Source organism: Borostomias antarcticus, assembly GCF_949987555.1.
Source record: "Borostomias antarcticus genome assembly, chromosome: 10".
Lineage (NCBI taxonomy): Eukaryota > Metazoa > Chordata > Actinopteri > Stomiiformes > Stomiidae > Borostomias > Borostomias antarcticus.
This window is the reverse complement of record NC_140243.1, coordinates 21,618,586-21,640,549: the sequence shown is the minus strand read 5'-3', so window position 1 is coordinate 21,640,549 and position 21,964 is coordinate 21,618,586. Positions and strand designations below refer to the sequence as shown.

At 50.2% G+C, this 21,964-nt stretch overlaps 1 protein-coding gene across 2 annotated transcripts in view; it reads left to right on the top strand.

Annotated features, from left to right (window-relative positions):
* The window catches only part of rims2a (regulating synaptic membrane exocytosis 2a), a gene marked incomplete at both ends in the record, with an annotated part of 159,999 nt that overhangs the window by 14,850 nt on the left and 123,185 nt on the right, over positions 1-21,964 (top strand). For both annotated transcript variants that reach the window (XM_084443733.1, XM_084443734.1), the window contains 3 exons: positions 6,701-6,733; positions 7,396-7,488; positions 11,752-11,962. In XM_084443733.1, the coding sequence (XP_084299859.1) occupies positions 6,701-6,733; positions 7,396-7,488; positions 11,752-11,962 (337 nt within the window). The remainder of the gene's footprint in view (positions 1-6,700; positions 6,734-7,395; positions 7,489-11,751; positions 11,963-21,964) is intronic.

The window sequence follows — 21,964 nt, the reverse complement described above, 5'->3', positions numbered from 1 at the left end:
CTTGCACGCGTGGACTCTGAGGCTGATTGTAGTGGGTGCTGGCTGGTGAGTCTAAAAAGGCATGGGCCGTCTGTCTGCTCATGTTTCTTATCACATGAACACGCACACACACACACGCACACACACACACAAACACACACACACACACACACACACACACACACACAGTGTACATTATCTCTGGTATATAATAGGCATTAGCAGCAGCGAGGGCAGACTGGAGAGGCTGTTATGTAAGATCTGCTGCTGTGGCTGGGTTGACAAACCTTACATGTGTTTATGCAAGGCCTGAACACTTCCTTTAGAACCAACACGGTCTTTGTTCAGAGCTCCGGGCCGGCGTCCAGGCAAGGTCCTCCATCACGGCCAACGTCCACGGACAGAGAGACAGACGTCATGCTGCATGACTCACATGTCTGAATCATCACTTACTCCGTTTCCACAGGTCGTTATGATCACCTCAGCTGCTTATGGTCTCCACCTGGTATCCTCTTCTCCTCTATTCTATTCTGCATTATGTCTACTCTATTTAATTATGTTCTATTTCATTAAGTTCTATTCTATTCTATTCTTAGCCCTGCCTGGGGACATGATGAGGGCTGAGGGCTCTAGTGCTAGGCTAGATTCTAGAACCTAGATCTAGTGCTCTAGTGATGGAGGCTGGATGCTAGAAGCTAGATCTAGTGCTCTAGTGATGGAGGCTGGATGCTAGAAGCTAGATCTAGTGCTCTAGTGATGGAGTCTGGATGCTAGAAGCTAGATCTAGTGCTCTAGTGATGGAGGCTGGATGCTAGAAGCTAGATCTAGTGCTCTAGTGATGGAGGCTGGATGCTAGAAGCTAGATCTAGTGCTCTAGTGATGGAGGATGGATGCTAGAAGCTAGATCTAGTGCTCTAGTGATGGAGGATGGATGCTAGAAGCTAGATCTAGTGCTCTAGTGATGGAGGATGGATGCTACAGGAGCTTGTTTACAGCAGAGGCTTATAGACATCAAACAGGGATGAAGATACACAGCCCCCGTTGTGACGTCACTAATGAATTTGTCCTTATGTAAGCAGCAGGGGAACATGCTATATAGCGTATAGGCTCTCTGCTCCGCCCCGCTCAACGCCCCCCAGGGCTGGAGGGTGGGGCTACAGATACAGATGAGGTGGGGCTGGCTGTGGTTTCACTGGGAGATATTCTACTTGGAAAATGATGCAGTGTCTCTCTTGTGTGTGTCTCGTGTGTGTGTGTGTGTGTGTGTGTGTGTACACGCAAGTGTGCGTGTGTGTGTACGTCTGTGTGTGGGAGAGAGAGCAAGAGTGAGAGAGATAAAGAGAGAGTGTGTGTGTGTGTGTGTGTGTGTGTTTGTGTGCGTGTGCGTTGACCTCCTCCTCTAATGTCCGATGGCAGATCCAGCAGTAATCCCTTAATATCACCCTACTGAGATACCGCCACTGTTACCATGACAACACTAAGAGGGGCTGGGCTGGGTTGGAGGTGTGGGTGTGTGTGTGTGTGTGGGGGGGGGGGTGCTAAACCTGGACCCCCCTTGTGGCAGTTCCACCTTGGGTTAGACAGCAGGTATGTGGGGGTTAGCATGACTTACTGAGCTGTGTGTGTGTGTGCGCGTGTGTGTGCGCGTGTGTGCCAAATCCGGTGTGGAGAGGCGACTAAAGGCGGGAGAATCCCCTGATGGACCCCTTGGGTTTCAGTGTGACCCGAGGGTCCCGGATCTGAGCGAGGGACAGATGCCGGGAGGCCGACGAGCTCAGCCCCGTCTCTCTGGCGTGACGGCTATTCATAGTCCACTGTCTCCATCTGGGCTCTGTACTTATGTTACACTAACATGCATCTGTCAATGACTTTGTTTTGTCTGTTCTTCCTGTGTGCGCGTGTGCGTAACCGTATACTGTGCGTGCAGCAGTATTTTCGTACGGCTGTGTGTGTCGTCAGTGCTGAAGCAGTATCGGGTGGCCATCTTCTCGTGAGTGTGTGTGTGTGTGTGTGTGTGTGTGTGTGTGTGTGTGCGTGCGTGTGTGTGTATGCGATGAACTGAAACAGGAACAGCACAGCAATAGGCGGGGTATCCATTACCTCTCTAATGTTAGCCATGCAGGCTATTATTATAACCTAGGCAGAGACAGAGGAAGCTCACTATTACCCCCCCCCCCCACACACACACACACACACACACACACACACACACAGAGCTTGGCCTGGGGCTGGAGAGCTGAGGGCCGGAGCTGGGGCTGGGGCTGGGGCTGGGGCTGGGGCTGGGGCTGGGGCTGGGGCTGGGGCTGGGGCTGGGGCTGGGGCCGGGGTTGAGGCTGAGGGCCGTGGGCCTCACTGCTCACTAAGCGCAGAGGTAACGTTAACATGGGACAATGTCAGCCGCCAAGGAACTGCTGATGGCAGCCACAGTGAAATGTATCTGTGTCAGGTTGAATGAAGCCGACGGCCAGACAAGCAAGCTAACGCACATACAGTACAGGCAGGCTCACACACACACACACACACACACTCTCATACACACACACCACCTTGTATTTCACCAATGTCGAGCCGGTATCAGTGCGAATTTGAACGTGGCCATGGTTGTAGGGGTTGGTGGTGTGATGGTGACCACGCTGGAGATATCAGAACTGGTGTCTCCTGAGACAGCGAGCGGGCCTTGGGGAGGCTCGGCCGGTCGCATCCTGGCTGCTCTTCTGGCCGAGTGGATGGATTCCAGTTCTATTCTGTATGAGATTAGCCAGCTCCCCGCTGTGTGTGCACTCCTGGTGCCTGTCAGTCACAGAGGAACGGTAGTGTTTGGTCTGCGTGGGACGGCTCGTTCTAATCCATGTCTACTGTACAGTAGTGTAGTAGAGTATAAACACTCTTCCTGTGGGCTCCTACAGCTCCGGAGCCGTCCTGTGTGTCGTTGCTCGGCTGGCGTCGCCTCCCTAGTCCTTTCCTCACTTTCCCTCCCCCTCTCTCACTCCCTTCTCCCGATCCTCTCCATCTCTCTCTTCTCCCAGACCTCTCTCTCTCTCTCCTCTTAGTCCTCCCTCTCTCCCTCTCCATCTTTCTCTCCTCTCCCCAGTCCACTCCCTGTCCTTCTCTCTGCTCCCTCCCCCCGCCCCCATCCTCGCTCTCTCTCTCTCTCTGCCCCCCCCCCTCTCTCTCCCTGGCCCTCACCCCCTCCTCTCTCTCTCTCTCTCTCCCTGGCCCTCACCCCCTCCTCCCTCTCTCTCTCTCTCTCCCTGGCCCTCACCCCCTCCCCTCTCTCTCTCTCCCTGGCCCTCACCCCCTCCCCTCTCTCTCTCTCTCTCTCCCTGGCCCTCACCCCCTCCCCTCTCTCTCTCTCTCTCTCTCTCCCTGGCCCTCACCCCCTCCCCTCTCTCTCTCTCTCTCTCCCTGGCCCTCACCCCCTCCCCTCTCTCTCTCTCCCTGGCCCTCACACCCTTCTCTCTCTCTCTCTCTCTCTCTCTCTGGCCCTCACCCCCTCCTCTCTCTCTCTCTCTCTCTCTCTCTCTCTCTCTGCCCCTGTCCTGCTCCCTATCACAGTGGGCCAGCCCAGAGAGTTTCCAGGGGAAAGTTATCAGCCCTCTATCCCCGACCTGTAATCCTCTTTGGGGGGAGGAGGTGGGGTCGGGGGAGCACTTCCTCCACCGTTTCACAAAAAGCCACAATGAACAGGTGTCTCAGGGCTTAATCTGCTGTATTTAAATGAGGTCCTATTTTTAGAAACCTCTCTTCCTTCCTCCTCTGGTTGGTACTGGTCTAGGAGTGCTGTATAGTACAGTGTGTGGATCTCTGGTTCTTTCTAGCCCACAGGAAGAGACGCCGTCCAGGCCCGGTCTCTCTCTGGCCCGGTCTCTCTCTGGCCCGGTCTCTCTCTGGCCCGGTCTCTCTCTGGCCCGGTCTCTCTCTGGCCCGGTCTCTCTCTGGCCCGGTCTCTCTCTGGCCCGGTCTCTCTCTCTGCACATGTGGAGGAATTATTATTTTTACTCTGTACTGCAAAGACGCAGAGAGATATCCGGTCTGTTTATCCTTTCATGGCGCTGATAGCTTCATGATGATGACCATGATGATGTGAGTGGTTGTAAATTGGGAGCTGTATAGAGGCCTGTTCCATAATCAACAAAAAGTCATGCTCAGCCCCAGGTCCCCTGATGCATCTGACACACACACACACACACACACACACGCACACACACACACACACACACTGTACTGTTCACCACCCTCTGTGCAGAAAGAGAAAGAGAGGAGGAAAGAGTTCACAGCAGATTGCTCACAGATAGGATTAGAACGGGTGATCTGGATAGACGGAGAGAAAAAGAGGAGAGGGGAGGAATTAAGAGAAGCTGGCGGGCTCAGCCCATCTCATGCTATTTCTCTCTCTCTCTCTCTCTCTCTCTCTCTCTCTGGGCTGCTGGGACAGTAATTATGCCTTGCGTGGCGTGTGGGGAGGCTAACAGTAATGTCACAGGGAGGGAAGTTGTGTCCACTTTGGACCTGACAGGGATGGTGTGTCCACTGGCTGGAGGGATGGAGGAGGGCAGGGAGAGAGGGAGGAAGAGAGGTAGGGAGAGAGGGAGGAAGAGAGGCAGGGAGAGATGGAGGGAGAGGGGCAGGGAGGAAGAGAAGCAGGGAGGGAGAGATGGAGGGAGAGGGGCAGGGAGGGAGAGAGAGAGAAAGGGAGAGATGGAGGGAGAGGGGCAGGGAGGGAGAGAGAGAGGCAGGGAGAGATGGAGGGAGAGGGGCAGGCAGGGAGAGAGAGAGGCAGGGAGAGATGGAGGGAGAGGGGCAGGGGAGGAAGAGAAGCAGGGAGGGAGAGATGAGGGAGAGGGGCAGGGGAGGGCGAGAGAGAGGCAGGGAGAGATGGAGGGAGAGGGGCAGGGAGGGAGAGAGAGAGGCAGGGAGAGATGGAGGGAGAGGGGCAGGGAGGGAGAGAGAGAGGCAGGGAGAGATGGAGGGAGAAGGGCAGGGGAGGAAGAGAAGCAGGGAGGGAGAGATGAGGGAGAGGGGCAGGGAGAGATGAAGGAGAGGGGCAGGGGAGGGCGAGAGAGAGGCAGGGAGAGATGGAGGGAGAGGGGCGGGGGAGGGAGAGATGGAGGAGAAGAGGCAGGGAGGAAGTACAGAAGGCAGGCAGGGAGAGAGGGAGGGAGGGAAGGAGGGACAGAGAGTGAGGGAGGCAGGGAGAGAAAGAGGGGGAAGAGGAGGGACAGACAGACAGAGGGAGGGAGGGGGGGGGGGGTGAGGGAGGTAGAGGAGGGGCAGTACTCCTCTCCGGTGAAATTCACCCAAACTTTTTTCACTTGAACGGCTCCATCTGAATTACCTTATCCTTTTGTCCACTAGAGAGCAGTGTGACATTAGTAGTAGAAGGAAAGGAACCGACCCTGAGCGCTCCTCATCTCAAATGGAGAGTGAAGAAAAAGCGTGACCCTTGTTGACAGTTTCAGAGTTGTGCTGTAGTACATAGAGACTGATTGTGAGTCTGAGTATTGGTGTAGTCTGAGTGTGTGCTGGTCTGTGCTCAGAGGTGTGTGTGTGTGTGTGTGTGTGTGTGTGTGTGTGTGTGTGTGTGTGTGTGTGTGTAAGAGGTTTGGAGGCAGGACAAAGCCAATGGAGAACAGGACTGTGTAATTCCAGCAGCCTACAGTAGTGAAGATGCAGGATACAGTACTGTATGTCAGTCACACACACACACACACACACACACACACACACACACACACACACACACACACACACACACACACACACACAAACAGAGAAACACAGGAAGGCTTGATCAGATAAACAGAGAAACGCCAAGCGTTGACTGTCTGGGCTGGTGGATGGATTCAGAGCTGGCGGGTCACAGTGGAGCTGGAGAAACATGGACTGGATCATCCCCCTCCAGACAGATCAGCACCGTGTGTTCTCATACACCGGACCCCACAGCACCGTGTGTTCTCATACACCGGACCCGACAGCACCGTGTGTTCTCATACACCGGACCCGACAGCACCGTGTGTTCTCATACACCGGACCCGACAGCACCGTGCAGGCCGGACACTCACACAGCCGGACTTCTGTCCTGTGGCCCACGCCATGTTGGTCCGTCCGATGGCGGTGGGGTCAGCGTGTCAGTCTGCTCCGGAACAGGGATCTACACCGTGGACCTGATCGGACCTGGCCGGCCCTAGCCATTTCGATGCCCTTGGCGAGATTTTTGGATTGCCCCCCTCTGCCACCTTTTTGGATGGGATTTTAGCCCCGCCCCCAAACGCACATGTACGCCTCACCTACTTGTATCTATTCACTGGTTTACTTGACCCTGCGGCGCCGGCCCTGGTTGTGATGGCGCTAGCGGCGTGTTAGCCCGGTAGCCGGAGCAGAGAGATGCACAGTGAGGCTGCTTATGGTGGTGGACTACTAGCCTACTGCTGGTTAGACCATGAAGCTACAGGGTCATCTTTGGTCCCCACGATTCATGATAGGCTCAATTCTGTCATTTTAAATGCTATGATTTTAACGGTTGCTTTTATCATCATCATCATCATCATCAGGACCACTTTTAATGGCACAATCATCTATCTGCCAAATATCTAATTCAACTGTCATGTTCAGTCATAATCATCATAATTTATCTTATTTATTTTTCTTTTTAATAAGATTGCGTTCTCCATCTTTGTGTTGTGTAAGCACTGAGCTGTGCACACTTATTCTTTTGTTTTAGGATCAAAGAAGAACCAAAGCCTCAGCCAGCACAGTGAGTAATAGCCTACATTGCCCACAGTGCTCCAGGCTTCAACTCTTCTTCCTGTCTTCTTCCTGGTTGGTGCCCTGTGCTTCATGTGGCTTCCTGTGCCAGCGGGCCTCGCCCCCTTCCCCTGCCTTCTTCCTGGTGTCTGGCTTTCCCTGGTGTGTCACCTGCATTCTGATTGGCTTGTAAGAGAAGGTCACGCTGCTTCTTACCTCATCCACACGAGTGGATTGGATGCATCTTAATCTGCTTCCTGCATTTTGTACTGTACTGACCTACTGTATCCAAATCGACTGTTCCTCTCCTTTACTGGACTTCCTGGTCCTGTGCTGTTATCAGCTGAGCGTTTGACACAATCCTCATCTCCATTGGCTGTAGCTTTACCTGCTTCTAACTTCCTATTCCCTCTCCCTCTCTCTCTCTCTCTGTTGTCGTGGCCGACCATTGTCAATGTTCTTCCAGACTGTTCCGCTGGTGTCACACCCTCCTCTCTGCTGTGATCAAAGTAAATGTCGCTGCTACTGCAACTCTGCCAGACCGCTGGCTCGTTGGTCTCCTTTTCTCTCTCTCTACCTACAGTATATATATCTCTCTCCCCCTTTCTCTCTCTCCTCTCTCTCAGGAGAATGTGTCACTCATGCGTTACTCTGTGCTGCTTGTTTGAACAGGTGGTTCCCCTTTAGTGGGATAACTGAGCTGGTTAATAACGTTCTTCAGCCTCAGACAAAGTCCCAAATCGAGAAGGAGCCTGAGCCTGACCCGTAAGTAAGACCACACCCCCGACCCCTGACCCTTCTCTGCAGGTCCAAACATACAGCAGGCTGCTGACCAATCAGAGGCCTGGGCCTAGTGCTCACTGGCTGGTTGCACTGTATCCTAGACCTACAGTAGGATTAGAAGATCTTCATATCATATACAATACACTCAGTGGCCACTTACTTAGGTACATCTATCTAGTACCAGCTAGGACCCCCTTTATTACTGTAGGTACATATATCTAGTACCAGGTAGGACCCCCTTTATTACTGTAGGTACATCTATCTAGTACCAGGTAGGACCCCCTTTATTACTGTAGGTACATCTATCTAGTACCAGGTAGGACCCTCTTTATTACTGTAGGTACATCTATCTAGTACCAGGTAGGAACCCCTGTTGCCTCCAGAAGTCTCTTTCTTCTTTTTTTTTAATTAACAAGGTTAATTATTTTATATGTTACCTTTATTAAGCCAGGGGAGCCCTTTGATATGAGGTCTGATTTACAATGGTTCCCTAGTTACACAGCATACATACAGTATAAAACAATATAAAAATAATAGAAACAATATAAAATCACATTCATACATTTTACACATTGAAATACAATGACAACATTATCCAAAACATAAACAGACTTCGACCCCATGTCATATATATTAAGTGACTAAGGCATCCAATTTAAAAGCTGACTCCATGCTCTTGGAGCACCATAACTACAAGCAGTCTTTCCTAGTTCAGTTTAAACGTGAGGGACCTCAAGAGCCAACCAATCCTGAGAGCTTGTCTGGTAACAGCTTGAATGTCATGTAATACGGGATGTTAGGTAGCTTTTGCAAAATAGCTTTATAGATGTACAGGAGCCAGCGCTGCGTTCTCCTCGCGGCCAGGGGTGGCCAACCCGCTGCCTGATAATAAATTACAGTGGTGCGTTCTAAAATAATCAGGTGTCCTCCGCACACCACTGTTGTAAACAGCTGTTATCTGAGCCTTGGTGGTCTTCCTGTTGAACAGATCTGGCCATTCTCCTCTGACCTCTCTGATTAACAAGGTGATTTTGCCCACAGAAATGCCGCTCACTGGATGTTTATATATCCTCTGTAAACTCTAGACACTGTAGTGTGTGAAAATCCCAGGAGGCCATATGTTTCTGATATGCTAGGAGCACCACGTCTGACACCAACAATCACACAACAGTCAAAATCGCTGAGATCACGCGTCTTGCCAAATCTAATGTTTGGTTGAACAAGACCCTCTTCACCGTGTCTACAGGCTTTATATATTGACTTGCAGCCACATACTGTGCTGTCTGGGGGAGCAGGCTATTTGCATCAATGAGCAGTTGTTAAGTGATAACTGATAGGCTATCTGATCATCCATTGTGATTGTGTTAGTCTATAGTTGTGATACATCTATAGTTGTGTTACAATGTGGTGATTTACAGCTGCTGCACACACACTGCACTGTACTATGGGTTGAAACGGCAGGATTGTCACTCTTTCATCCAAAACATCCCCAAAATGCAGACACCCAAACACAATTCCGATACCTTAACATAATTCATACACTCAGACATCATTTCAGTGATATGATAGTACATTGTGATATGATAGCACTCTGTAATATGATAGCAGCCTACTTTCTCAGTTAACGGCTTCTTTGTCATGTACGACCCTCGTTAGGACAGATGATATAAGTGGTGTCGCCAGCGAGCACTTGCGGTGTTGATAGTGATCCAGTTCTGTGGCGTCTGTCGCGGGTCTCTGGGGGCGGGTATCGTGTTGCGGGCGGCCCGTGCCAGCGTGCTGGGGGCTGGAGGGGCAACGGGGCTCAGATGGGCAGACGTGGCACGGTGAGTGATTATACCTGACCTGGGTCACGCGCGGTTGACCGTGCCTGACCGGGGAGGTAAGCCCTCGGGGGTACGGGCACCACCGACCAGCGCAGACCCGTCCACCGGCTGGCTGGTACTCGCTCTCTCTCTCTCTCTCTCTCTACCACTGTGGTATATCCCTCTCTCTTTGTCTCTCTCTCTACCTCTGTATCCCCCTCTCTTGTCTCTATGCATCTCTCTCTACCACTACGGTATATCCCCCTCTCTCTTTGTCTCCCTACCTCTTGTTACTTCTTCCTACTCCTCCCTGCCCTCCTCCTCCTCCTCCCTGCTCTCCTCCTACCCCTCCTCCCTGCCCTCCTCCTACTCCTTCTCTTACTCCTCCTCCTACTCCTCCTCCCTGCCCTCCTCCTCCTCCTCCCTGCTCTCCTCCTACCCCTCCTCCCTGCCCTCCTCCTACTCCTTCTCTTACTCCTCCTGCTACTCCTCCTCCCTGCCCTCCTCCTCCTCCCTGCTCTCCTCCTACCCCTCCTCCCTGCCCTCCTCCTACCCCTTCTCTTACTCCTCCTCCTCCTCCTCCTCCTCCTACCCCTCCTCATACTCCTCCTCCCTGCCCTCCTCCTACCCCTCCTCCCTGACCTCCTCCTACTCCTCCTCCCTGCCCTCCTCCTCCTCCCTGCTCTCCTCCCTGCCCTCCTCCTACCCCTTCTCTTACTCCTCCTCCTCCTCCTCCTCCTCCTACCCCTCCTCATACTCCTCCTCCCTGCCCTCCTCCTACCCCTCCTCCCTGACCTCCTCCTACTCCTCCTCCCAGCCCTTCTCTCTGCCTTCCTCCTACCCCCTCCTCTCTTACCCCTCTTCCCTTCTTGCTACCTCCACCTCTGCCCCTGTGGTCTTGCCCCTGCCCCCTCCCCAGCTCTGCTCTCCCCTCTCCTCACCAGAGCTCCCGCCTCTCTCCCTTCTGACCAGACGGGGTCTCCTCCAATCATCTCTCTGCTCAATCACTCGGCCTCCCTCTTATCAAGTCTATCAGTCAACAAGTCTCAGTACGGAGCTGCTGGTGTGTTCAACAAGGCTAACACACACACACACACACCAGTCCCGGTGCTAATCTCTGTTCTGTGAATGGCGAGGGCCTCGGCAGCGTTATCCTGGTAATCCCAGGAAGGGGACAGCACACTCTGAGGTGCCAGGCGGTGCCCGGTCCAGCGGCTCGGCCGCGGCGTGGCGCTCCAATATAATCACCAAGCCCGCGCCGCAATTTACATTTGATAAGGAAGCAGGTTTATGGGTAACGTTGAGGAACGCTGGGTAAACGGATAGCGGCCCAGTGAATAATTCAGAGAGCCTAATGAATCTTGCAGGGGGAGATGTGGGGACGAAACCAGTTCTAATCGCCATATTATGAAGTCAGCCCAGTGTTTAGTTTCCAAGGAGACACCCGATTGACATGTGTCATTCAAAATGCATGTGATTGGGCCGTTCAGGTCTAAGATACCTATAACAGGGATACATCTGCTGGGTCCCATATAGTACATTGTATATATGTACAATGTACTTAATATATGATACATTTGGTATACATTTGGTGATCTAGGTGTGTGATGCACTTCATGTGGGTGGGTGATGCACATTATCATGGAACCAAACTTATACATGAGCCCCACCAGTGTAAGCATGTTACATGATACTATTGCCCATGTACTGTAATGTGCAGCCTTTGAAGACAGATCCTTCCAAAACCACAACCATCAGTAGGATTCCTGCCAGGTATGCAGTATATATAGCACATACCTCTAAGCCAGTCTTTACCGCTTGGTTAGTCTACAATGTAAAGCGGGTGTGTGTGTTTTTCCACGGATGTGGGGTGAGAGGTTTGGTGGCGCGTATTATCTTACCGCCGGCCCTGAAACAGACACACAGGTGCGAATGATTCATTAAACGCTGGAGGAACCTGAGAAAGTGGAATTAAGTGATGCTCTTAAACCTGAAGAGCAAACTCGATACCCCGCTGGTTTGGCTGAAGAGCTGCGTCCAGAGGAGCGCTGTGAGGTCTGGAGGCTGCTGACTTCCAGGCATGTGGAGCAGAGAGAGACAAGGCCTCGCCTTCCATCTCAAGCCTTACACACCCCTTCACGTGTAACTTTACTTCCTGTACGTTTATTAAGTCCCGAGGGGAAACAAGTATTGGCTTACCAAACAAACAAGCAGAGCATACCAGACCTGGGTCAATTACATCCATCAATTTATTTTAATTGATCTAGTCTCTGAAAGTCATTGTGTTATGTTTGATTTGCCTGACAGCTGGCACTTCTTGGGACTGGTTAATAGAAGTGCCACCCAAGTATTTGACAGTATTTGCAAATTATATTTGACCTGGGTGTGTTGCATACGGAGAGGAATGCTGCTAACTTTCTGTACTTCCTGCCCTCCACAGGAAGTTACATCAGCAGTTTGAGTCGTATAAGGACCAGGTGAAGAAGATGGGTGACGAGGCCAAGCCGAGTCAGGACCAGAAGAGTGAAGCCCCCACCTGTGGAATCTGCCACAAGACCAAGTTTGCCGACGGTTGTGGCCACCTCTGTTCATATTGCCAAACGAAATTCTGTGCTCGGTGCGGAGGCCGTGTGTCTCTGCGGTCAAATAAGGTGAGGAAAAACCGTACGCCCATCTTCAGCCTCGAACACACACACCTGCTTGTGCGCGTGTAACAGAGTGAACCTTGTAACCTTGCTCCTCGTAAACCCCCGTGGAGTAGGGCGGCACAATTATGACAAAAGATAATAATTGCGATTATTTGCTTTAAAATGGTAATTGCGATTAATAATTGTGATTAATATTTCATATATAATATTAATATATAATAACCAAAATGCTCCCAAATCACAGACGTTGATCCCTTTCTTGCTACTAACTCACTGACCTCGTTTTCACTCATTTTTTCAACACTCACAGCTGCAGGTACTCTTGTGACACTTGTCTTGACCTACTGCTATCTGTCTTCTCAGTGAAATTGCTGCGCACAGCGCATTCAGCGGAAACACATGTGATTGGTCAGACAGCATAAGCGCCTGTGATTCGTCCGTGTATTCCTAGCACACTCAATTCAAAGCAAAATTATTAATCACATTTATTGTGGCCTTTTGCGATTAGTAAATCGTGGAGGTCATAATCGCGATTTCGATTAATTCACGATTAATTGTGCAGCCCTACCGTGGAGCGAGGTGGTCCTCCGAGGTCGTGTTAGCGAGTAGCTGGTGGAACTCACTCCTCTAGTATACAGGATGTGCTAACGACCCTGCTGAAAGGGATATCTCTCTTGGCAGAGTTGTGGACACGTCCCACCGGCGAGCACAACGTCGCAGGTTTGCATCCCGCCCTGGACAATCCCTTAACATGGGTCAAATGAATGAAACACAATGCAGAGCGTAATGAATTCTGTCACACGCGTGCACACACACACACACACACGCACACGCACACACACACTGTTCTATTCCATAAACAGTACACATTTCCCCTCAGGTTCGTTGAAGGCGGTTGGTTGGTTTAAACTGTGTGTCTTTTTAATGCTTGCATAATCTCCTGAAACTGCCAGACTATCGCCCCCCCTTCTGCCTGAAAACCCCAGGTTATGAAACATCTAAGTAAATTGTGTGTCTGGGCTTCTAGCCAATCTTGCAACTCTCAGCACCATATCCCCCTGAAAATCCACATATCAACTACAATATGTCCAATCCAGCATCCAATATATCACCTTTTATTATGTCATATGTGTAGATAACTGATTCAGTGAAAAATGCTGATGATGACGTGTTGAGGACTTTCTTGCTGTTGATGTGTTTGTCCACTGGAGGGAGCTGTTTCACCCTCTTTCCACTAAAGCCACTAACACGGTTCAGCACTGGATCACTAACCTTACCTCCCTTCCTCACAGGTTGCTGTATGCATGGATGTAATAGCTAAGCTGTGAACTATGACCCTGAGTGTTTAACACAGAACTATCCGAACCCTCACTACTGGAATGCGATGTGCCTAAGTTATACTACTAATGCCACTCACTGTCTTTCTCTCCCTGTCTTCCTCTCCTCCTCTCTCTCTCTCTCCCTCCGCTGCATTCCTGCTCCTCTGGGTCACAACAGGAGGACAAAGTGGTTAGCAGATCCTTTTACAACTTCTGCGTATCTCGGGCACGTCTGGACAGAAGCATTGTTCATGAAATGCTTTGCAGACTGCAGCATACACATACAGAGCCCTCTATAAGAAACCTATATAGACATACTATACTGTTGGTCAACCTAAATAGACGATTGGCTGTGAGTAGATTGTGTCATGGTCAAAATACAGAACGACGCCTATCGTGGAAGTGATCCGTTAATCATACTTCTTATTCATCTTCAAGATATGCAGCAGTTATATCAATCGCTGGTCCCAAACTCTATATAAATCCATACAAATGCACTGCAACTGAAAGCATTTTAGATCCATTTGATCTATCGCAGAGTTAACACATTAAGGACTGTTCGTTTAGCGTCACAGCACTTTACATTACATTACAGTCATTTAGCTGACGCTTTTATCCAAAGCGACTTACAATAATTGCATTTAACGTAGGAAAGGCCAATGTAGACTGCTTGCCAGAACTCACAAGTGCATCTCCTTTCTAAAACAAGTGACTAAGAGAATAATCTAGTACTGAAGGCAAAGTGCAAGAATAGCAATCTAAAATACAATAGGTGCTTAAGCTTTCTGATTACACAAGCAACCCGGATCAAACGCACCCCCAGTACTAGACAGTATTTGCAGGTCGTGTGTGAGTCAGGTCTGCAAGGCAGGCGGCCATTATTGAGGACAGATAAAAGGAGAGGAAGAGAGAAAGAGAGAGACAGAGAGAGAGAGAGAGACAGACAGAGACAAAGAGAGAGACAGAGAGAGAGACAGAGAGAGAGAGAGGGAGAGAGAGAGACAGGGAGAGAGAGACAGAGAGAGAGAGACAGAGAGAGAGACAGAGAGAGGGAGAGAGAGAGAGAGACAGAGAGAGAGAGACAGAGAGAGAGAGAGAGAGAGAGAGAGAGAGAGGGAGAGATAAAGGGAGGAGGATCAGTTTCCATGTCCTACAGATGGTGTTGAGCTACGTTGGTGGCAGCCGGTCGGCGGCAGGTCGCCACAGCGATGGCAGATCTGACCTGGGGTACGCCTGCTGCGTGGCTGGCCTGGCCTGGCTTGGCACAGCGTGGCACGGAGTGGCATAGCGATCAAAACATTTGGCAAAGCTTTATTTTGAGTGACCCTGACCCCCTATAGATTATTGACAGATGGTCAAAGGTTAAAACTATCCAATCAACTTAAACTCTAGATGAGGAGAGAGAGAGAGAGAGAGAGAGAGAGAGAGAGAGAGAGAGAGAGAGAGGAGGGATGAGAATAGATAGTGTGTTTCTGTGTCATGGAGGGAGTGCAGAGGGACAGGGCGACAGTGAGAGGTACGGGTGAGTGGGTGTGTCAGGAAGAGCTTAGCTAAGCTGTCTTAAACAGGACAGTAATGTAATAACCCAGACCCAGACAGGCCCTGCCCCTCCCCTCCTAGCTGGGTCTGGTTGCAGGCCTCAGGGCTCCGGAGCTCTGGGCCCCCGGGTCTGGTTCCCAGGCAGGGCCGGGTGACCAGCTTCTCTTTCAGCCCAACGAAGGTGATGTCACTGTGGCCGCCCTGACCCGCTGTTTCAGGGGTCCCTGGTCCTTGACCCCTGGTTCCTGACCCCTGGTTCCTGACACTGGGTGTAATGTTCTGACTGTCTCCGTCTTGTCAATTTGCGAAGTGATCTGCTATTCCAATCCAAGTTGAAAGCAGATTTAAGCAGATCTCACATCTGGAATTTGCAGTCACACTGCATGGTGACAGACGTGCGAAGGAATTGTCACTGCATCCTCGACACCAACTCTTGACCCTAAAACGCCCTCAACCCTGACCCTAAAACCCCAGACGGTCTTTGTTAAGATTGATATGAGATGACGGTTTGAAGATGGTTTGGCTTTAACACGTTGACTCCATCATCATGTTCTCTCCTGCCAATTCTTCTTTGTCGTTTGGGTGAGATGGTACGTCCTCTCCCCCCAGGCTCGGGGCCGAGGGGCTATCCTTTTACCACCCCGAACCTGGTTGAGGGGGTCACCCGGGCTATATATCCGGGAACACCTCCAGGAGCCATGTCACCGCTTCATCATCCGTGACCGTCAGGCCACGCATTCCGTTGGGTGTCCGATATAACGGACAGTCCTGGATGACGTGGTCGGCGGTTTGTTCCTCGGCGCCACACTTGCACGCCGCACAGGATGCCAAGCTGTTCTTAAGGCATCGCGACCTGCCGGTGGTGAGGGTAAAGCTGCGGTTTCGGACAAGCTCCATGATCATGCTGGCCATGTGCCTGTCCGGCAGCAGGTGGAGCAGCTTGCAGGTGAGGCTGCGGTGCCATACGGTGTCGTAGGCAGCCGTCAGGTCTATAAAGACGGCTCCTGCCTTCTTTTTGGTCGAAAAGCTGTCCTCGATGTCTTGAATCATCAAAGTGACTTGATCTACGGTCGATCTCCCACATCGGAACCCGGCCTGCTCCTGGCCACCGTGAAAGACATGGCGGTGGTCATCTCCCACCCCGGCTTCACTTTCCCTCCCTCTCCTGCCAATGACTGAAAAGACAAACATTTGGAGGATTTGTCTCTGAGTAAATATTACAGTTCCTGGACCTGTGTGGAAGGTTGTGTTTTGATGGCCTCCTGTTACATCTGCATTATGAAGTCCTGCCTCCAATGAATCCAAGTTTGTTTATTCGGATCCCCCATTGGATCCCCACCAAGTGATTCTGATGCCAATGGCGCTTGGCTTCGACGGCCCTGTCGTTCTAGCAATGTCGACACGTTTCTGTGAGGCGACCTGCCGCCGCGTCAGAAAGCTTGTGTGTCAGTGAAAGACACGGCGCTGGTGAAATGTCTCCATTTTCCATCGCGGCTCCTCTTTCCCTCCCTCGCAAGCAGCGACAGCGGTGGAGAGAGAGATCTTGTTCTGTGAAACGGCATCAATATTTACCAGTCTCAATGTCTGGCTGACCAGCTGAGCTGCTGGACACTGGAACACAATAGGGGGGAGAAAGGGAGAGAGAGGTAGATTGAGGGGGGGAGAGAGAGACTGAGAGTTTCAGAGGGAAGAAGAGTGAAGGTTTCAGCCAGACCCTCTCTGAGCAGCACTGACTGGGCCTACAACTTGGTTTAGTTTATACTTATTTGATGTGATGACGTCAGTGGGTATAGTTATGTTCTGTTCAAAAGTTCACAAATAGTCCTATCACAATTTAGAGGTAAATGACCTTCAACGCCGTGTCAGTATGGAGAGTCAACGCATAGTCAAGCACAGGAGACGGGAGATAAGCCTGCTTTGGCTTCAGCCTCAATCAATTCCACAAACGTTATGAAGACATTTGGCAGAAATATAATAAAAAGCATTAGAGAATGAAACCGTGTTTCAATGATGTGGGTCCCAGGGTGGTTTTTTTCTGACGTCCCCACGGAAGGGCAGACATGGGATGGAGCCACTCGTGATTAAAGCGTCTTTTGAAGAAATCAAGTGCGCTCATGGCCCATTACTTTACGCACACTGCAAAATAAGAGGAGCTTCTTTCTCCTGTCCCTCTTCAAGACTAAAGTAACCTAACCCTACAAACACCTAAAAGCTAGCCGATTTCAGTATTGCTGTGGCGCAACAGAAATAGCTCTTCTTGCCGAGTCCCTCGGTATCGTCACAGGCGTCTCACGGCACACACTCTGTTTCTGAGCACAGTTGCGCTGTGCGGCACCGCGGGGGACGCGATACATATGAGATGAGCTCCGGTCCGGTAGCGACCAGCAGACTCACGCCTGCATCTATTAGTGATGAAGTCACACCGCGATGGTCAACACATGATTGCGCGGGCTCGTGCTGCTCATTCTCTTGTCTTTTTCCCCCCAAGAAGATGCGTTTGGTCAAACCTGATGCTGCCTTTTCATAATATTTAACGGCTTTGTGGACGCTTCATTTTAGGCATTGGAAAGTGTTGTGGTTTCTATGTGCGGTTTTGATCGGGATTCATCTCTGCTAAGAATTCAGAAAGGAAAATGTGTGGGGCATAGAGCTGGACGTTAGCCTTTTGCGGCGTGGTCAAATGACTTCCATTCTCAGCGTCCGGTAACCTTCACGGTGTTTAAGCAGCACGGCTGCCTGTTGTGGGAGTTGGAGTCCGAGGTGCTGAAGGTCGACCGGAGCCCCACGGTCTCATTCTGAAGCATTCTGAATCATCAAGGCGGTATTCTGGATTACAGAACGTAGCACTCTGCACGTACACGATGACGTCTCTAACTGTCGCTACCATGGGTAAGTGGCGACTGAAATAAAATATGTTGTCGGTCACTAGGTTTAGCCAACGGTTATTGAGCAAATGGGATATTAGCCTTCCACTCAGTGAAAATCAGTGGGTTGTAGGCTAGTGAAGTGATTAACACTATCCAGAAAATGTTCAAACTTGTCTCAATAGGCGACATATATTCACCACGTGCCAACGCTGCACGTCAAATGTGACCCAAAATAGATTTTGGCTGTGTCAATAAGTCTGCTGGGGCTTCAGGGGGTCGAAGACATCTGCCATCCCTCTATGAACCTGCTCCTTTAATCTCCTGAACCACTCGCCCTTGCATGTCTTTCTGAACTTCAGTAAAGCATAGCCTACTGGACATAAATATGCATAAAGTCTATTATTATTACCGCTGCGGCACACTAAAATTAGCAGCTCATTAAAATGTAATACCCCACGTGTTGAGAGCATGTGAGTGTTGTGTTGGCGCTTCTGTTTTCATTTACAGGCTAATCATTGCAATGGTGTCAAGTAACTATTGCTTTGTAGAACAGACAACAATGCACATGAGTGCAAAGGGGTTTCGAGCAGGTAGGCTACAGTCTGGGTTAAGATAATGTGCAGAATCAATCAATCAATCAATCAAAGCTTTATTTGTATAGCGCATTTCATACCCAGAGGCAACACGATGCGCTTTACAGAGAACAAGGGAGGTGGGCATACGACCCTCTCTCTACATATTCCAGAGGGAAGCAAAAGCAGAAGTCGACATAGCTGACGACACATCAGCTTTGTTCAAACTGGAAAAGTCCAATATAGCCTACTCTCAACTTTGAATTCCGTGTTAGCCTATGCCTATTTCTATTAATACATCCATGGCCTATGCACGTGTAGGCTACACTCGAAAACCACCATTCAGTATGAATCCTTGGAAAACGTGTGCTGAAAAGAGTCCAAATGTCTCTTTCAGACCTGAAATGTTCTATAGGGAACCTTTTTTGAAAGGGTTCTTCTACAGTTACAAATGGTTCTATACAACACTCTAAAAGTGCATGCAGTGACCTGGGACTGGGGTGAGTCCATGCACACAACTAAGGTCATGCACATCTCTGTCTCCACAGCAGCATGTGTTGTAGTGTAGGCCTACAGAGCAGCTTCTGTCTAAGTCCAGGCAGTTAGAGAAACACTCCTTAAACAATGAGTTTTTAATGAGCTGTCCAGTTCATGCCTGGTGAGACAGGGAAACAAGACATAGGCTATTATACCGATGTACAATAGACTTAAACTTTATGTCCACATAAAGGCAATTTAAGGCCTATTACAGCATACTGTAAGTAACACTGGTCTTTATTCAACGCTGCATGAGTCTGCTCTTTGACCAGTTCACAGTGTCCTATTAGCGTTTGCCCCTTTTCGGCCTGAAGTAGAAACAGAACTAGACCGCTGTGGTGGTGGTGCTTGTCTGTCTGTAGTCTCAACATCACCGTTCGTTGTAGCCGATACCAAACACGGTCGGTTCCTCTGCAGAATCATGGTTTCAAACAGGCACTGTGTGGATATTCTGCCGAATCAGATACAATTCTGCTAGCACAGAGATACTGCCTGTTATTGCAGTACTGTTGCTCATTATGGAATATAGTGTTGCTGCATCTTTTTTGTTTGTGCTGAAGCCGTGTTGTAGTGTTGCACGCTGGCCACAAGAGAGAGCTCGGTGACTGTGGTTCTGAGAACCGGCTGACTGATGACGACGAGGCCACTTTAAGAGGTGTATCAATGTAAAGGTGCTCTCCTCTCGTCTGAGCGAGATACTGGATATGGCTCCACTGTGTGGAGTCTGGATGTAAGATGGTGAAGGGGAGAATTGGAGTTAGAGGGGTAACAGTATGTGTGTGTGTGTATGTGTGTGTGTGTGTGTGTGTGTGTGTGGGGGGGGGGGGTTAGGACTGTGATGTAGCCTAACTGCTGAGACAGCAGCGGTAGCTGGAGACAGTGTGTTTTATCTCCAGGGGAAGTTACATTCAGGTTGATTAAAGGTCTCTCAAACAGAGTAAGGCGCAGGATGCTCCGGCTGGTCTTCCAATTCAGCACAAAAGCCTGTGGAGACGCTGTGTCTTCCTATTTCAGATGTGCTGCATGTCGTTGATTCAAGACAGTGTCCTTGAATGGGGGAAATCTAGCTCAGAGTGAGAAAGATTCAGACTATCTGTGAATGCAGCCTGAGTCTGAAGAAAAAACATTAGATAGGAAATGATGTATTGATCCAGGTCTGCTTCATGTTTCTTTTCCCCATATTCAATTTATCAGACGGCTGGCCAGGGTGCTGCTGGTTCTAGCCCTACTGTAATAGTCCTACTGATATTTCCTCTGCTCTGCACTACGTGGAACGCTAGGTTTTTAAAAAGTCTATTTTTGGATGCAGGTTCAGTGACTATGAAATGTGCAAACACAGGGAGAATTGGCCCTGCCCAGGGGGGCCCACCCCCCCTCCCCCGCGCCTGCCTGCACTCAGCCATGAACAGTTAAGCTGAAGGGAAATGTGTGTGTGTGTGTGGTGTGTGTGTGTGTGTGTGGTGTGAAGGGGGGGCAGTCTGGCTGCAGTGAACACACCTCTGGCCATCACAGCTGCTTGACCCGTGTGTGTGTGTGTGTGTGTGTGTGTGTGTGTGTGTGTGTGTGTGTGTGTGTGTCAGTGAGTGAGTGAGTGTCTGTCTGTTTGTGTGTGTGTGTGTATGTGTGGGTGGGTGGAACTGACTATTAGCCTGCAAGCTAGTTAGCTTGTTAGACTGTTCACCAGTTAGTCCGCTAGCTGGTTAGCCTGTTAGTTGTAACTTTACATACATTTGCACCTAAAGCCTGTAGAAGTAAATACTCGTTTGATCTGTTTAGATGGAAGTATTCCTAATAATATCATAATGAATCTCATCCTGTATTTTAGGAAGTTTGACCAGCGATTCCTTATTATGATCAACCATAGATTGGAGAGTTTTCACTATTTCTACCCTTCTGTGCCGTCCTCCTCCAGGTTACCAGTGGCTGTGCGGTAGTAGTCTGTGGGGTGGATGGATGGATGGATGGATGGGTGGGTGGGTGGATGGATGGGTGGGTGGGTGGGTGGGTGGGTGGGTGGGTGGATGGATGGATGGATGGATGGATGGATGGGTGGGTGGGTGGATGGGTGGGTGGGTGGATGGATGGATGGATGGATGGATGGATGGATGGATGGATGGGTGGGTGGATGGATGGATGGATGGATGGATGGATGGGTGGGTGGGTGGGTGGGTGGATGGATGGATGGATGGATGGATGGATGTTTGAAGCTGAGGCCGGCTGCTCAGCATTAATTTGGCCTGTGAGTGTGTTCCTGCGCAGCCTGCCTGGGCATACTAATGTGCTATTAGGTATGCGCTGATGAGATAAAAGAGCTCCACATGTGCAGTCGAACGCTCGCAACACTGTTAATTATTATTGGCAGATTGGGGGAGTGCAGCACCACTGACTCTGTGTTAATTGCACTTGTGATGGCGGTTAAATAAGTATGCCAGGGCTAACGTACACCACTCTCTCTCTCTCTCTTTATCTCTCTCTCTCTTTCTCTGTCTTTCTCTTCTCTTTCTGTCTTTCTCTCTCTTTCTCTATCTCTCTCTCTTACTCTCTCTCTCTATCTCTCTCTCTGTGTGAAAGAATTGGGCTGTGTTAGGCAGCGAGAGAGATCGCAGTAATGGAGAGAGGGAGAGAGAGAAAGAGAGAGGAAAAGAGACAGAGAAAGGAAGAGAGACAAAGAGAGAGAGAGAGAGAGATTGCAGTAATGAAGAGAGGGTGTGTGACGGGTAAGGATGGCTACAAGAAGATGGTCTCTCCTCGACTGAGATGGTGAGGAAATTACCTCTGGTGACCTTTGCACTCAGGTGATGACCCAGGGTCAACTGTTAGGGTCTCAGTGGGACCCTGCAAAGCAGGTGGTAGTCATCACTCCCCCCCGGCCGTAAAAAGCACAGCTCATCCATTCCCTTATAGTGCAACCGTCATTGTTTGTGTGTGTGTGTTCAGGGTTTTTTAGTGTTAGCTTTCACACCAACCAAGCTGTAGACTAGTTAGTTTGAATACCCTGCAGAACAACCATGGTAGTCGTGCTGGGCTGCTTCTGCCTTGTTCTTGAAATGGAAAACCAATAGCTAGTGACATCTAATACACAGGAAGCAAATACAAGGGTGAATTCACAAAGAATGGATTGTAGCCGCTAATAGCACCATTACTGCGTGTCATTTGCGCCCGCTATGTGCT